This window comes from Cheilinus undulatus, linkage group 5 (assembly GCF_018320785.1).
Source record: "Cheilinus undulatus linkage group 5, ASM1832078v1, whole genome shotgun sequence".
In the NCBI taxonomy this organism is placed as follows: domain Eukaryota; kingdom Metazoa; phylum Chordata; class Actinopteri; order Labriformes; family Labridae; genus Cheilinus; species Cheilinus undulatus.
Window position 1 is genome coordinate 18495479 of NC_054869.1, and position 18142 is coordinate 18513620.

General features: G+C 39.4%; 1 protein-coding gene across 1 annotated transcript in view; it reads left to right on the forward strand.

The window, feature by feature from the left end:
* The window catches only part of kiaa0825 (KIAA0825 ortholog), a 220875-nt gene that overhangs the window by 48516 nt on the left and 154217 nt on the right, over nt 1-18142 (forward strand). Inside the window, exons 7-11 of the mRNA XM_041788069.1 lie at nt 1030-1197; nt 3892-3977; nt 4155-4412; nt 11616-11893; nt 13934-14084. Coding sequence (XP_041644003.1) covers nt 1030-1197; nt 3892-3977; nt 4155-4412; nt 11616-11893; nt 13934-14084 — 941 coding nt within the window. The remainder of the gene's footprint in view (nt 1-1029; nt 1198-3891; nt 3978-4154; nt 4413-11615; nt 11894-13933; nt 14085-18142) is intronic.

Genomic DNA, 18142 nt, shown 5'->3' on the forward strand with positions numbered 1-18142 from the left:
GCACACATAAATACATATATACACTTAGACTTGCAAACAGAAACAAACTTGAGGTCAGAATAAATTCTGTGGTGACCACACAGTGTGCTGCAGTGTGGCAATTATCCTGTAAGACTGACATGTGCAAATGTGTGTGAAAGTGTTGTCTGCAAATCAAGTTACTCATAACAACCTGCATTACATGCACATAAACACACTTGTACTCAACACAAGCACACAAATACTCATGGACTCAGAATACAAGCCTTCACACACAGAGTCACACCTCATGCATGATTAAACCATGCCTCCTTGGGGACACTGTGTTGTCATATTGTCAGATTTTGTTTAACAATATAGCAAAATTACATTAGGATCCAGAGGCAATAATGTTACAATTATTGGAAAAGGCCCCCCCCCCCACTTTTTCCTCTCTTCTCAACGCTCAATCATCTCGCCGCTTTCAGAGTCAAGGCTAATACTGAGCTCATCCAGTCCCAAATGCCTTTGCAGTGGAGGAGCTCATTTAAGCGGACACACAAAAGTATTTGTGCATGTGTCTGGGAGTATGGCAACGCATCTCCCAGCCGCCCATTCTCCGGCTTAATGCGGAACATCCCCCGGGTGATGGCTTTGGCAGCCTCCAAAATGGGAAATCCATATTTGCCGAGGGGGTCATCGGCGGGTTAGGGGGAGAAAAGTTTTGTGCCGAGAGAAAAGATGTGCATGTGTGACTTCTCAGGGAGCAAAGTTTTGCATATTTTTTCACTGCCTCTTTGTTTATATGGTGTATTGGGAAAACATGAATGGGTCGATATTTATAAGAGGTGCCGTGCAAGGCAAGGCTTGTAGAGGGTGGGTGTTTTCTGATGAGTGCATGTAGGCTGGGAGGTTGGGTGAAAACGTAGTTTCATGAAATTATTTATTCCTTTTCTGAACTATAGTGCAGCTCTCACTTTTCCTCCCTCTGTCACTCATACATTCACCACATGTATGCACTGTTTATTTTACTTTTTCTTGCCTTTCATTCTTTTTTTCCCCCATTCACAGCGCCAATGGAACTTCCCATGAAAAACCGAAGCTTCAGTTTGACCTCCCACCAGCTGAGGGCGTTAACTCAGCTGGCCTGCACCCTGCTGGGGTTTGAGAGGACTGTGAAGGAGCTGGTTACTAATGTGACCTTTGTTGACTGCACAGGAGAAACTCCATGTGTAAAAGGTATATTATCCCAAAATATGTTAGCATATGCACTATATATACTTATTACACATGCAGTCATGAATCAGGGATTAAGGAATGTTCTTAATTTTTTTCCTCAGAATTTAATCTTAAAGATTCATGGTCTTAAAGGGTCATGGCTTGTGTCAGTCCCTTTGATCACATTTCCCACAGAATGACAGTGTACTTGGGTGGTAGGGATGCCCATCCTGTATGTTTAATTTAAGTTCTGCTATTTAAATATTGTATAAAGACACTCAATAACATCACTCTCATTTTGAAATGATTATGGAATAATATCGACGTTAAGAAGCTGAAAATAAGTTAATACGATGCCATACTGTCATTCATTTTCAAAATGAGACGTTAAACTTAGTGAGTGCATCTATGGAAGGGGCAGATCAGTAGAAGTGTCTTTTGCTTGTACAGATGCTGATTCAATTAAAAAGAGTTAATTAAAATGGTGTAAAGATGCATCTATGTTTAGAATGTTTTTTATAAATGATAATCTATATGTTGATATGAAGGTAGAAATGATGAGTCAAGTATTCCCAGTGTTTAGTATGAAGTTATTTTTAGGTGTTTCCAACATATCCATGTTGTTTCCTTTAAAGTCCCTGTGAAGTGATAAATAAATCTTTATTTTAAGTTTGTGGTATTACAGGCCACTGGGTTATGAACCAGCAGGCCAAATTTGAGTCATGAAAAACATCTCTAAGTTTATAAAATTAAGTTTCAAAATCATGAAAAATGAGGCAGTAAAATCTGCTCAAGGATGGGTAGGCATGTCAGTTGCATGAGCTGAAGCCACACCCACTCAAGAGACAAACCATCCCTCAGATTTAAGAAAATGCTAATGATCTGAGTGCAGCTGCCTGGGTCTGTGCCAGAGCAGAGAGACAGAAGTTGGGGATTAAATTTACTGTTTTCTGGCAAAAATCTCTCTGTTAATATAATTTCAACGACCCGCAGGCCACCTTGGCTGATAGATTTAGGAATTTTACCTCACAGTACACAAAATCACAGCACGTAACTGACTGTTAACTTTCAGTGATGGCAGTGGAATCACCTAACAACAGACGGTATTGAGATCAACTGCTCTATGATTTAATATCATTGTACCGTTAGTGGGGCGGGGTAATTTCCCATCAACACCAGTGAGGTCAATTTCCCTGCTGGACCTTTAAAACCTTTGCACCACATATACTTTAGAGATTAAATTTAAATGAGTCTGAGTAGGATGGTTATTGAATTTTATAATTAGAGAGAAAAGAATGTATACAGTGTTGCCAAGATTTTTTCTTAGATTATTTGTGTGTGTGTGTGTGTGTGTGTGGTGGTGGTGGTGGGGGTGTTGGTGGTGGGGGGGTATGCCTTCACTGCAAAGGAGAACAGTGTGTAAAGCTGTGGTGAGAGAATGGAGGGATAACAAGAGGAAAGGAGCCACAGGTTGGACTTGAACCCAGGCTGGCCATCTGTGCACCAAGATTTTAAAATTAAAAGTAGAGAGAAGGCTCTGAAGCACTGTCTAGATCAAGTTTTGAGTCAGAATTTTCTAAAATGATTAAACAGATAATGAATATGTAATATGGTTTTTAATTAATCCCCTAATTTTACAAGTTTAAAGAGGGACTGCCCTGGATTTATACCCCCACAAATTCAACAAATACACACAAACACCAACTGGTCTGTCTAGTGGGGCATCTGTGTTGTGTCTGAAGAAATACGCCTTCAGTAAGGAAATATCTTGGGTGTTATATAAGCCTTTAGCATCCTTTTCCTCTTTCCCCTTTGAACTGCCGCTGCAGAGATGTTAAATGAAAGCTTTTGGTGCATGGAGTAATTTCCATAAAGGTTACATTTACAAAAACAAGACTTGCAGAAAGGCTCAATTTACAGAGAGGTAAACAGCCTTTAAAGGGCAGTTATCCAAATCATTAATTCCAGGCAATCAAACGGCTTAATTACCAGAAATTCATCAGATGGGCTTAAAGGTCAAAAAGTGATGCGCTTGCTGCTTCCTCCTTCTTCCATTCCACGCGGTCTTGTTCGGCTAAATTGCCTCGCCTGGGGTCTCACTCCTCGCCTTCTGATTAGGAAACTGTGGCCTTGATGTTCACGCTTTTTAATTGCAACCCAATCCAACATCCTGTACGCTTGTCTTCACGCAACTCCCCCTACATTCCCCATTCTCCCCCACACATCCACACAATCTCCCCTTGTGGAATAACCCTGCATGTGGTTGATGCAATCTGGGTTTAAATCAAACCTAAGCCCCAAATTTAGACTCATAAAGCCAATGCTGTTAGCATTTACTACCTTTTTTCTGCTCATTCTTCTGAGGCATGTTCAGTTATACTGCGGTCACTGTGGCTCATTTTGGCTAGTGGAGGGGGTGGAGGCAATGTGACCCATATCTTGCTCTGAGGTATATATGGCTGCTTTCATGTCACTGCACTTGGCTCTAAGCCTGCTTTTCCATATATTATTATGCAGTGTTTTGTGACAGGGAAAAAGTCATTAAAAATACACAGATTTAATAAATTCAAGACACCTCATAGCTTCGCTAAAATGGCAAATCTATTTTTTTATTGTTGCTTTGCACTGAAATTTCCCTTGCTTAGTTTGAGAATGTGACCTCGTCATTTAAAATTTACTACAATATGCTTGCACTGAAAAATATATCTCATGTAGGAATCCTGAAAAAGAGCAGAGAAGATTCAGACATGACATCAGACGGGAGAAAATCAACAGCAGAAACAGTTCCACACATATCTGAGGTGAGACATTCATATGTAATTCTTCATAATGAGTCCAATTCTTTTTCAACTTGTAAATCATTCAGGTTTACACGCCTACCTTTATTACAGAGTAGCAGTTTGTCCATGCAGCATTTGAACAGGTGAAGTATCTCGCTTGTCCTTAAGACTGTCATTTGCTCCTCTCTTACCTTGCAGTCGCAGGTGCTGGAGTTTGACTGGAGGTCAGCGTTTCGGGGTCTGGTCCCTCACATGGCACACTGTGTTAAAGTGGTGCTGGATGATGTTTGTGCCAAGAGTCTACAGCAGGAGGAGGCTTTGTTTTCTTCAGGACACACCTCCATCAGTTTGAGTCACATAGGCAGAGACACCACCCTCTCTGGGAGCAACACCCGTCTCAAAGAAGATTTCTTCTACACCTTCTCAGAGAGAGAGACTCCCAAAATGATAGCAAAGGTAATCCTGGAATGAGGGTGTGATAGAATGATGTTTTGATGTTCATTTCTAGCCATAAAATGTCAGAGATTTACCACCTAATAATTAGAAATAAAGATGCCATGTTCTGTATTTAGACTGCACTCGTCCACTCTGGAGTAGCTTATTGAAAGGTGCACCAACTTGTCTGATTTGTTCCCCTCCTTTCCTGATTTGATGTCATATTTTAATGGCTGAATCCAGCATAATTTCCAATTAGAGGCTTCAAAATTTTACTTGGTGGTCCATAAACTGGAGTTCCAGCCTTTTAAATTGTGTTTACCTGCAATTTCTTGACTTAATTTTGATTAATAGAGTTATATTTTTATTAACAGTGTACTTAAGTTTCTATTTATTTGTATTAATTTTCTTTATGTTTGAAGTTCTGTTAACTCAATCTGTATTCCTTTAAAAGCCCTAACATTCAGAGCTCAAACTCAATAATTTACCCTGTTTTCACTGAATTACCTTGGGCCCCTCTTTTGACGAATAGTGTGTTTTAAGCAGTACTTGTTATGATACCTACAGACATTAAAGAAAGCCCACAGATGCCTTTCTAAAGGAAGACATAGCAGTCTGTAAATGTCCACTATATCACAGATGCAAAAACTGCATGTACCCTGGGGGAAAATAACAAACGATTAAGCCTGAAACTGACACTGATGTTTCTTCTTAGAGCTGTGAGATCATCCTTAGAGTGAATCACTAAATGTGTCACTGTGGTTGATACATTATACATTACCTATTAAAAGTATTCATCCCCATGGATGTTTTACTTTTTATTTATTTTAAAGATCAGTTGAAGTGGATGGAAATGTTTCTCTCTCTTTTTTAACAAAAAAATTTACAACATATTCTGTTTTTTATTTTGTCATTTTTTCATTTTACTCAGTTCTTCTATGCAAACTGCTGAAGCTCTGTCAGGTTGTACAGGGATTGTGCTAACAGCCCTTTTCAAGTCCAACCACAAATTCTCTGTTGGATTGAGGTCTGGGCTTTGACACAGCCACTTCAGAACATTCATCTTGTTGTCTTCAAACCATTTCTGTGTAGCTTTCGCTTTGTGCCATGGGTCATTGTCTTGCTGAGAAGCATCCCCACAGCATGATGCTGCCACCACTGTGCTTTACTATGGGAATACTGCATTTGTTTTGATGTGCAGTTTTTTGTGTCCGCCAAACATGGCGTCTTGTCTAGTGGCCAAAAAGTACAGTTTTGGTCTCATCAGACCAAAGAACTTTTTTCCATTTGAACATGGAGTCTCCCACATGCGTTTTGCAAACTGTAGTCGAGATTGAATGAGTTTTCTTCAACAGCAGCTTTCTCTCTGCCACTCTCCCATAAAGCTTTGACTGGTGAAGAACCAAGGCAACAGTTGTTGTATGCAGAGTCTCTCCCATCTCAGCTGCTGAAGCTTTTAACTCCTTCAGAGTTGTCAGAGGTGTCTTGTTTGCATCTCTCACTAGTCTCCTTCTTTCACTCAGTTTGTGAGGACGGCCTGATCTAGGCAGATTTGCTCATGTGCCATATTCCTTTCATTTCTTGATGATGGATTTAACTGAACTCTGGGGGATGTCTGCCTTGGACTGCCTTGGATTTTTTTGTATCCATCCCCTGACTTCTACTTTTCCTTCACCTTTTCTCTGAGTTGCTTGGAGTGTTCTTTTGTCTTCATGGTGTAACGGTAGCCAGGAATACTGTTTAACCAGTGACTGGACCTTCCAGACACAGGTGTTTTTATATTACAGTCACTTGAGACATACTCACAGCACTCAGGTGATCCCACTTCACTAATTGTGAGACTACTAGCACCAATTGGCTGGTCACTTTAAAGGAGGTGAAAATGTGTGTAGTCACCTATCTTGCATTATATATTTTATTTAATATGTATTACTTTGCAGAAATCTGTGTTCACTTTGACATGAAATATTTTTTTTTTCTAAATGTTGTCACATGTAAACATTATAAAGTACAGATTTTCTGTATCACATTGTCCTAAATCTATAAAACTATCACCTTCTTCCTTTGAATGTACGCACAAATGAAGAGACACACATCTGCACAGGCAAGCTTATACACAAGTTAATTGTACCCTATACTAGCCAGTTCTCATCCTGTGCAGGATCACGCTTTTGTAGAACACACCTCTCCTCCCATCCTTTTCATCCTCCTTTATTACTACCTGACTGAACAATGCAGGTCCACACACCCAGAGAGATTAATGTTTTTTGTAGCCCAGGCGGAAAGCTCCTTCTATAATAGAGAGCCCAAATGATTTGAGCCTGACACAGTTGACGCCCTGGATCAGAAAGGGCCTTGGGAAGAGTCATCAGTATTGCTTGAGGGGAGGACTCTGAGGACAAAAGAGAGACGAACCAAGAACCACTGTGGAAGATATTATATGGGCTGGATGGTGTGGAGAGAAAAAAAGGGAGAGTATAGGGTCTACAGATGATAGAGGGATGAGTCACAAAGGAAGAGAAGCAGGGGTAGAGAGGAGGATAAAGAGGGGATAGTGTGAGAGAGGGGATGAGAGAAGAGGGCCTGGGAAATGGCAGGGAGAGGTGAAGTGGGCACCAGAGATTAACTTTTCTCAGGAGGAGGACGAGGGTGCGATGTGAGACCAGGCTTAGTGTCAAACTCTACAAAGGTTTGCCTATGTTTAGGACTACACAGCCATATATTTACCTCAATTTAAAACCCCACTCTCTTTCTTTTCTCCTCATTTTCTTACTTTTTTGACAACTTTTCCATCTAAACCTTTCTCAAATGCAAACTCCTCAGTGTCCTTCTCCTCTACATCTCTCCTCATCCTCCTCTTCATCCAGCTCTTTTTACACTGACAGTATTTTTGGCTCTCATTGCTAACTAGAGTCAGATTTTTGTCTGTGCTCAGGACCCTTACAACATATTTATGTGTAGGTCAACGCTTCAAAGATGAGAGCCTTTCAACCCAAAGGTTATACATGCATGCATTTGCATTCCATAACACGGCTGCAGACAGACATCCAAGACAAAATATTATATATACATCCCCCACTGCCTTGTCCTTTTTTTTGACATGTGCCCTACTGTTTGAGCAGAGAGCAAATTACTATACAAGACAAAAGCATGAAATATTGCCAGTTCAGAGGCATTATGATGGATCAATATTTCACACATTTATATTCATATGTTCGTACCTCAATTGTCACTTTTTCACATGAACCCACCTCACTGTCTGTATTACCATACATATGCAGCCTGTGATGATACTGTTCATCCATCAGACTTCTTTAGATGGTGTACTTTTTTTATTGGCAGTCAGTTGTGCGCCGAATGCCAAACATTCCTGTCGTTCAGCAGCTGGAAATGGCCTTCCTGTCAGAACCTGGGATTTGGCTCTCCTTGTTTAGGTGGGCCTTTTTTAACCTAGATGCTCTCTCTCTGTCTCTCTCTCTATTATAGCAACACAAGTGCTTTTTCTGTATTCACACTTCACCGACACCCTCACCTCCACTTGTCTGTCTACTCCACATTCTTTGCACACAAACAGGCCTCCCTAGCACTCAAAACTTTACACAATCTCTTTCACCTTGCTGCAATAGTCCTGGTGGGATTCCAGGCTTTGATCTCAGCTAGTTAAGGTTTCAGTCTGTGGACGTGTGTGTGGTTGTGTTTTTTCTCCCCTGCTTTATATGTGTGTGTCAGCTCGTGCCAGTACTGTAAGTGTATGAGATGCTCCTCCTGGGCCTCTCCATCACTCCGCTAATGCTGATTGTTGTGCCTGCTTCTGCCTCCCCCCTCTTTCTCAAAGCTAAGCTCCTAATGACTACATGCAGTCAGATATTGACTTAATTGTCCAAATGGCCATTGTTCCCAGGCCTTTTAACCCCTCTGGCAGCTTTAAAGGAGAAAATTGTGTAAAGAGATTGTGAAATTGTCAATTGTGCACACACGGTGGAGCCCTGATCTGACAGGATGTCGAATTTCACAGTCAGCTCCTACAGTAAGTCAAGTAATGGAGTGTGTGGCTCTAAAAGCAAGTAATACATGCCATGATTGATTGATTGATCGATTAGGCTTATTTTGACTTTTTTCCTCCTTAGTGTGTGTCTTTGTAGCCCCAGGAAACATGGAAAATGTGCTTTGGTTTAAGGTTTTCAAGAATCTGCCTGACTCGTTACTCACATGTATGGGTGTATAAATTTGGAGGTAAACTCACACACAGATGTGCTCCTTGGCACATGCCCGATCAGCTTTCACTGATCTCTATGGGGAGGCACAAGAGGTTGTAGAGGCAATGTGTGTGCGTGCATGGTATCTGCTGAAAAAATGTAAAGCTGTTACACCAAAGTCTTTTCATGCTGCATGGTCATTTTAGTTTGCAACCAGAACCAAATCATGCTGACAAACAAAACACACCAGTAGTCAGGTAAGTATATCAGATACTTGGCCAATATTTGAATTTATTCCTTACCAAAAAACTTCTTGTCTATAAATGTGTATTGACAAATAGAAAAAGATTTAAATGTAACTCCTGTAGGAAAATCTGCAAGAGCTGCTGAAGGTGGGGCTAACCAGAATGATGAAAAACTGAAAATGCTTACCTTGATTGAAGCAGCTTATGAGGGGTCTAACCTGGGGTTTTGGTTTTTTGTTTACAATGTCAATGCATGTGTGGTGTACCAGTCGCATTGGTGCTAGCATCCTGACAGTTACCTCATTTGGGAGCTGAGAAGTGTCTCAACCAATTATTGGTCATTTTTAAAGTACAAGCCTATTTTTAACACTTTTTTTGCCACTACCAACAATTTTTTGACAATTTAAACACACATTCCCCATGTTTTTCCAATAATTGCCAATTTTGACACATTTTGCAACCTATTGTCACTTTTAATCAATTTTCACCAGATTTTGCCAGCTTTAACCCATTTTTGCCACACTTTTTGCCACTGTTAACCTATTTTTTCACTTTAAACTCCTTTGCCATCACTTTTTGCCACTGCTGGCCCATTTTCACAACTTTTTTTCTCTTTAAACCAAGTTTTGCCACTCTTTTTTTCTTTTTCTTTTTTTTTGCAATTTATCATCTCGCAATTGTTTAATTTTCATTAAAATTGTCACAGTTTCTTCTACTTTATTTTATGGCATCCTGACGTCTGACAATATCTGACATTACCTTTAAAAGGTTTTACTGTTTAAGAACAGAGGTTTACATCTTGAATAAAAAGCTAGTTTTTACTACAGTAATGATAAATAAAATTCTTTTTTTTTGTTGCTCTGGTAAGAATGATTACGGTTCAAGTCAGAAATAAGATGTAGTTCTCACAGCTTGACTTTACAATGGATCATGACATTTCTGGGACCTCCATGGGCCTCCCCATTGACTGGATCCCAATAAACTCCCCTTTATCCCACACATTATGTATGGTCTTGCTGGCTACCATTGTAGTTGCATACCAGCAAGCACAGCAGATTAAAGTCAACTGCAACACTGAAAAAAGTTTCAGAATAAAGCCTACTTTATAGAATAGATAGTGCCACCTTTTTATAAAAGGGTGATGAAGCCTATTTCTGGCATGATTGGTCCCATTTTACCTTATATATATATAAAAGCTCTGTCAAAGGGAAATGGTTGATTTCAATATCAAAAGAAAGCTTTGTTTTAATACTGTTATATAATAGGGACATTTATAACATTATTCCTCATAGTGCTCCTAAAACAGCTGCATCTCAGTAGGAGGATATTGTGTATATTGCCCAGCCTTAACATAAAAAATACTAGAAAAGCACTCGGAGAGCACAGACCTCCGCCATTAGCCCTATCTCTCAATAGTAAAGAATCCTTTAAAATATTCCTGGATCCAGACAGTGATCTGGATCAGTCCCAAAATCTAATCAGTTCTTCCTTATGCCATTCCTGACATTTCCTGAAAATTTCATCAAAATCCGTCCACAACTGTTTGAGTTATGTTGCTAACAAACAAACAAACTAACAAACTAACAAACCCTGCCGATCACATAACCTCCTTGGCGAGGTAATAATTAAATGCAATTATAATTAATTACAGTATCATCTGATTTGATCGTTGGAAGTTTGATCAATGAGAGTCTAATACTAGTACGATCACCTACTGAACTAATAGTCTTTTTTAATGATTTGAAGAAGTATGCTAGAATGCATTAATTAAATGTTGTATTACTGATTTTTATGAATGAAAACATCATTTCTGTTGGTTAGTACATGATGCACCAAATATTATATTTTCTTTAAATAACCACTGCAATGTTTAAAAATTATCTTACAAGATTTGGGAAAATCAGTTACATATTGCATAAAGGAATATTTTTTAACAATATGCCGGTGATTTAACATGATGAAGTGAAAATTTATCACATTTCTTTGAATTGTTACCTAATGCAACATTGTTAGGAGGCTCTTTTGCAGTAAACTACTATACTTTTACTTAGATACTCACAAACACAAGGTTAATAAAGCAGTTCTTTTTCTATATATGTGAAATCACCAAACTATTAAAAATGATAATAGAAAAATAAATAAATAAATATTTGTCTGTACCCAAAAAAAGAAGCAAAACGATTCTTCTTCTGGAGATAAATAAATGTTTTGGACCTTACCTCTTGCTGTGGTAGTTTACAGAATAAGCCATTGTCTTTCACATTGCTGAAACAGCTCTTCTAACCCCCTTTCTATCTCTCTCTCACCTTTGTCTGACCTTTTTCCTTTTCCTCACAGCACGTCTGACTCCCCCACCTCATCCTTCTGTATGTACTGTAACATTTCTGTTTGAATGTTGTGAACATGATTCATGCTTTTATGAAATGAGACAAGCGCTCATGTATCCTCAGAAGTAAAGGTTTTATTTGACCTGATACCAATTATGCATGTTCAGCAGCGAGGTTTATGCAGAGGGCACGTCTTTAGACATCTGTATTCTACATTTGCACTGATGTTTGCTTTTCAGCTGTAATGGCTTGCACAATGTTAGAGAAAAATGCATGTGTAATACTCAGTATCTGAGTCTTCTTCCTTGTCATTCTGATGACTCCTCGCAAATGTTCCATTATTTATATCTAATGAGGTCTCTTTCTGATGTTTTCCCTGTTTTTGCTCTTACTGACAGATTTTTCCTCTGTTATTGAGATCAACTTGTCTTGTCTTTCCTTTTTCTCTACCTACAGTTCTGTGGAGCAATCGTGACTGAGATGGATGCTTTGCTTCCCCTGGCAGCCGCCTGCAGGGACGGCTCTCTCCTGGAGGTGCGATCGAGCTTTGTGGAGGCGTGTGGCCGGGCAGCATTTGCCATGTTGGGTCGTTTGCAGGAGAGGGCCCTGGAGGTACCATCCTCTGCTCCCCTGAAGAACCTGCCTGCTCTGCTGGCCACATGCATATATGTGCAACAACGACTGGAGCACTATCATGCCCGACTGAAACATCCGCATTCTACTGTAGCTAAAGCGTAAGGGGAGGGTTTCTACATATGTGTTCTCTGTTGAGTATTAGAGTGTGGGAAGGGATTGGTATATTGATTGATCTGCTCTAATGCATGAGTTTGATTTACTGTATTTTAGCTTGCAGCTCCTTCAATCCATTCCAGCATCCATAGGATAGAAAAAAAGGAATTTTTTACTGATTAATTCAGAGGAGAAGAATCAATTGCACAGTATGGACTGCGTTTCACATGATGCAGTCCTTTAGTCTGTCATCCTGTTAACATAAAAAAATACATTAAGAACCACAACATGACAACACAGAACTATACAACACAAAACAGTATGATACGATACGATACAAAACTATGGGATACATACAATACAGTATGAAAGAGTACCATGGGTTACAATGTGATGCAATAGAATATGATGCAATTAAAGAGAGTGCGGTACAGTACTTTAGGGTATCATGCCATGCCATGCCATGCCATGCCACGCCATACTATACCACACCATACCATACCATGCCACGCCATACCATACTACACCAAACCAAACCAAACCATGCCATGCCATACCATACAGAATACGGTATGGTACGATAAACAGAACACAGACATCTCAGAGCTGTTAGAATACTATGAAACTGTGAATTATTATTAAAAGTTTTTTTTGCCTTACCCCACTCTTGACTCACATACATATTACAGGAATACTGATGACAATACTTTTATGCTTTGACCAAAAGACTTTCGTATAGTGTGATAATGTCACACTAAAGTAAGAGAACTTTTTCTTCTACTCCTGGAATAAGATCTTTCACAGAAGAGCGACAGATTTAACCAATCAGACACCCTTGCTCCTAATTTCCCTCACACAAACACACACAAACAGTTGCTCCTCTTGTTCTGTTTCTGCAGTACAGCGCACACAAACTTCTCCACTTTCCTGCTTGATGAACATATAAAGCACACCGAGGGAAATATCATGGATTTGATAAGTCTGTCAGCCCACCACTAATGTTTTTATCCTGTCACATCTTATAACCGATAAAAGAAAACTTTGGTTCTGTCAGTTTTTATTATCAAAGATCTACTTTTTATCGACAAATATCTACTAATGTATAGTAGATATTTGAAAACTTTATAAAAACTTGGGTTCTTAACCTGAGCTATCTACAGCAGTCCTTCAAGTGCTGCGTTCCTATACCCTGTCCTGTATGTTTCAAACATTACTCAGGTTTCTTTGCCTTAAACTTCAGTCTTTGATTTCAAAAATGCTGACCGCCTCATCAATAGATAACACCTTTATAAAAACAGAGCTGAACCAATGTTAACAATGTCAACAAAGATTTAGGGGGACAAACTTTTCATAAAGTTTCCTGCTCCTGCATTGTCTGAACCTTGTAATGTGGACAGAAACTGGAGACACATACTAATACTGTAAAGAAACTGCTCATTTGATGTCAAAAGTAGGAGACAATAGACTGAAAAAATAAGAAAGAGTTCCTTAAGTGATTGACAGGAGGTAATGACACCCATATTGTGTCTACATCTGGTGAGTTTTTATGCCCTGTATTACCCCTTTAACCTCTGCTCCACAAAGAGCTGCTCTAAAGACATCTTTGGTGCCCTCAGTACTCCATCTGTCCCACCTTTGCACCCCTGCACCTCTCCACCTGCACTTGCACTGTGTCCCACTTTGGTCATAAAGCACCTTTCTCTCTCTCGACACCGTCCAGGCCCCCTGGTTCTAAGCCCCTGGTACCCTCTTAAACCCCGGCCTCTTTCTGGAAAGTATCAAGGCAGGCAGATGTAAAGGATCTGAAATGTCACACTGAAGTTTTGAAATAAATCATCAGTTCTTTCATCTGATCATTACACCTCATTTTTGTTTTATAGCTACTTGAATGTACAGTGAAGTCAATTATGCATCTGGATTACAGGATTTCATTCTGACTCTTGACCCATGCACCTATCTTTTTTTTGTAGTATTCCATACATGTATGATAGATTCTGTGTTATCTGTCATTTCATTTAAAGGTTTGTTTCCTTCCTCTCTCTTAGACCACTGACACTGCTGCCTATCCAGAAGTACCATGATACAATGGAGGCCTTAAGAGAACAGCTGACCAGCTACTCTTTCCAGGTGTGTTCCACCTGCATTCTTCAAGATGCGGAGAGTCACCACTGGGCTGACCCCAAACCCTTCTATGAGGTAAATGTCTCCGTGTTTCCCTAAAATCCATGGTGTTGTTGTTCTCTCCAAAATGCACCTGTACACTTTGTTCTACCAAGAAACATAATCCATCTGGATATGTGTGCACATGCATCATCCTCATGTTCCTTCTTAGGCTCACATTCAAACAAACAGTGCCTATAAAAAGTATTCGCCCTCTTTGATGTTTTACCCTCAATCATGGTCAGTATAATATAATCGGTGATGTGCAGTGTCTGGTGTCTTGTCTGAATGCCAAAAAGCACCATTCCAGTCTCATTAGACCAAAGAACTTTCTTCCACTTGACCATGGAGTCTCCTAAATGCCTTTTGGCAAATCTCTAGTTGAGATTTAATGAGTTTTCTTCAACATCCCATAAAGTTTTGACTGACGAAGAACCCAGGCAACAACTGTTGTATGCAGAGTCTCCCATGTCAGCTACTAAAGCTTGTAACTCCTTCAGAGTAGTCAGAGGTGCCTTGGTGGCCTCTCTAACTAGTCTCTTACTTGTATGGTAACTCAGTTTGTGGGGATGAGATTTACACAGGTACCATATTTCTTTCATTTCTTGATGATTGAACTGAACTCCAGAGAATATTCAGTGCCTTTGGATAATTTTTTTTGTATCCATCCCCTGACTACTACTTTTCCTTCACCTTTTCTCTGAGTTGCTTGGGGTGTTCTTTTGTCTTCATGGTGTAATGGTAGCCAGGAATACTAATTAAACAGTGACTGGACCTTCCAGATACAGGTTTCTTTATACTTTAATCACTTTAGACACATTCACTGTGCTCATGTGATCCTATTTCCACGACTGAGAGACTACTAGTACTAATTGGGTTAAAGAGGCTGAATATTTTTGTAGTCACCTTTTTAGGATTATACCTTTTAATTTAATTGATGTTACTTTTTAGAAATCTGTTTCCACTTTGAGATTTAAGAGTTTTTTTGGGTCATTTTCATTAAAAAAAACAAACAAACAAAGTATATCGACCTTGATTAATTTATAAAATCAATAAAGGGTAAAACATCCTAGGGGTGAATACTTTTTAGGGACTGTTAACTGTCAGTGCAAAGCACATAATGAGTGAAATTCTAAAAAAGAAGAGTCAGCAGTTCAAAGTTTCCAACAGTTAATCATGACAACTGGAAGAAAAACTTATGAGAAAGACTTTTTGAAAATGAAATCAAGGTTTTTATGAATGAGAGGGTACACAGATGATTCATACTGTTTATTTACTACGACAGGAGGGTTAAAGGAAGTGACCTGCACCACATTCATGCTGTCTTCTGAAGTGCAAGCGACATTACTGCAGACACAAGGACTGCAGATATAGGACCCACATTAATATCTTGACATAATGTCAGAGTGCCAACATCAGTTAGTGATCCCCCCACCTTTGGTTTTGTCCTGCAGAACTCAGCCTGCTCTGCAACTGACAGTGAGAATATGTTTATGATTGGGAGAGAGTAGGCCTGGCTGAATTTACACACTTTGCAGCATAAAATAATTGCAGTTGATGAGGGTGTGTCAAGTGACGAGAAGGCAGAGTGTGCAAAGCAACCACTGCAGTGCTTATTGTGTTCTGTATTCCCCACTTAACAGTAGACATTGTTAAAGAAAAATTCATACCCTGTAATAAAAAGGACTTTTGAAGGCATTAACAAGAAATACTAGTGTGGTGGTCTGCAGTTGTGTAATGCTTTATGGTGTTCCTTTTGGTCTCTATTTAAAGCAATAAATTTGGATACAATTCTATTGTCTGCACTTCACAGATGAAGACGAGACATCACCTTTTATATATGATTATATGTGTGTGTTGTCATATTCAAAATGTAACACATGCCTTACTAGGCAGGCATAAAAATGATGCAGTTGGTTTTAATTTTTAGGATGACGTATATTTTAAGTTTGATATAGTGAAACTGAATGTGTCAGAGGCAACAAAGTATGTCCCACTTCACCATGTGTGTTTTCAACTTCCCCTTCCTCGACAATTTCACTAAGTATGGGTCAGAGTTTTTACAGATCACAGTGTGGGTAGTTGGGTACCATGCCACTTCTGGGCATTGTTTTGCAATGTTTATAAATGAGATCCTAGATTTTTAAGATGATAATTTGTCAGTATTGCTCATTTACAACAATTATCACAGAGATGTTGACATACAAAAACATCTCTTTTATTGTGTGGTGTTGGTTTCGTTCCTTTTGAAAGTGGATATTCTAATGCCACGTGTCATAGCAGCCTCCTTTCCTGTAGATTCTTATGAACTCCTGGAATTATACTCTGGAGCTTTCTTGCTTCTTCTTTTCATTCCCACAATGCACCTTTACCTCCCACTCTAACCGAGCGTTCTCCTCTGAGCTCCCTGAGAACATCTGTGGCTTCCATGCTGCCCTGGGGGCTCCAGGGATTCAGCTGTCTGAAGTCTGCAGTCTACACTGGGACTGTCTGGAAACAGCATAGGGCCCCCGAAACTCCCCTACCTTTATGCCCTTAAACCAATCTAAACCTCCCCTCGCTTTCTTACTTTACCCTGCTTTTGCCTTTTTTTTTCCCTTTGTTCCTCCCTCCTTCTCTGGGTCACTGGTGTCAGACAGACCTGCTGTGCGCAGGTGTGTGCTTTTGTTCAAGCATGCCTGTGTGCATCTGTACAGATGAATGCACGTGTGGGTGTGCAGCAGCATCTCCGGGTATGCCTTTTATTTGGTCTGCGTGTATGCTTCTTTATTTTTTGTCTGCTGTGAATATGTTGTATGCATTAACTTTCCATCTCTTCCATCTCAAGGTTTGTGTATTGACCCTGTCACAGCTCTGTTTGGCTCTAGAGAAACCTTTACATAGCTTGGATTTTTCCTTTTTTTGTTGTTTTGCTTTGATATTAACACATGACTAGTTTTTATATGTGGAATATTTAGTATATGAGGAGTCATATAAGAATAGGATGACAGATATATTGCTTATTTTTCAGCTACTTCCTCAAGAAGATAATTCTTAGGCAAAAAATTTTGACCTTGAATTTTTTTGTTGTTGATTTCAATATGATTGTATTTCTTATGCGTAAAAAGAATTGTCCTTTAGATATACATTTGAAAACACTTCCAGGCCCATGTTAATCCCATGCCCATGTTAATCTTCTTAAAATCAGAATTAATTGTTAAAACTACGTTCCATAGATAACTGGTTCCCAAAGTAGGGTTCAGTACCTCCCAGGGGGTCCAGTGGCACCAAACGGGGGGTCGGGGATTACTTTCTGAAAACAAAGACATTTTTTAAAATGATTTAAAGTGGTATATTTGACCCATTATTCAATCAAACTTTATTTATATGAATGTTAAAGCTTTTCTGCCTTGTCTGTTAACTTTACTTTAAGTCCTCTGACATTTACCTTTAATGTTCATACCCCAGAACATGTGACATTCAGTTTTTACTTGATGTGTTTGCCTTAAAACAGTTAATTTCTCTGACATGGCTGTTTTCATTTTTCTCACTAAACAGACAAACATCAAATTAACAAAACATCTTTCTGCTGCAGGAGACAAATTGTCCTTCAGAATTTGGGATCCTACCTTTGTTTCAAGCAACTGTCTGTTCAGAGCAGACCAAAGAAAGCTGTTTTCAAGCTGTCAGTTGAGTTTTCATCAGAGCTGTGTAATCAGCTGCAATAACAGAACATGAGGTAGGGTGATCAAAGGAGATTAAGAGCATGACCAGGGTGGAAAGAGTACAGAAATATTGTACTTATGTTACAATAGTGCACAAGTGCAGTTACTTGGATAAAATGTTCCTCAAGCAGAAGTAGAGCTACTTAAATTCAAATTATGTAAATTTCACCACTAGGGGGGTCCTAATCAAAACAATAACTAAATATGGAGAGTGCAGACCAGTGCTGCTTAGCTCCACCTCTCTCAGCAATTTACTTCCAATTTTGACTAGGAAGGCCACTTTTAACCGCTTTCCCCCCTCATGTGAATTCAGCTCACTGTTTAGTTCGTACACCTTATGGAGTGCCGTTTTTAATAAACTTAGTCCTCAATTCAGAACAAGATCTAAGC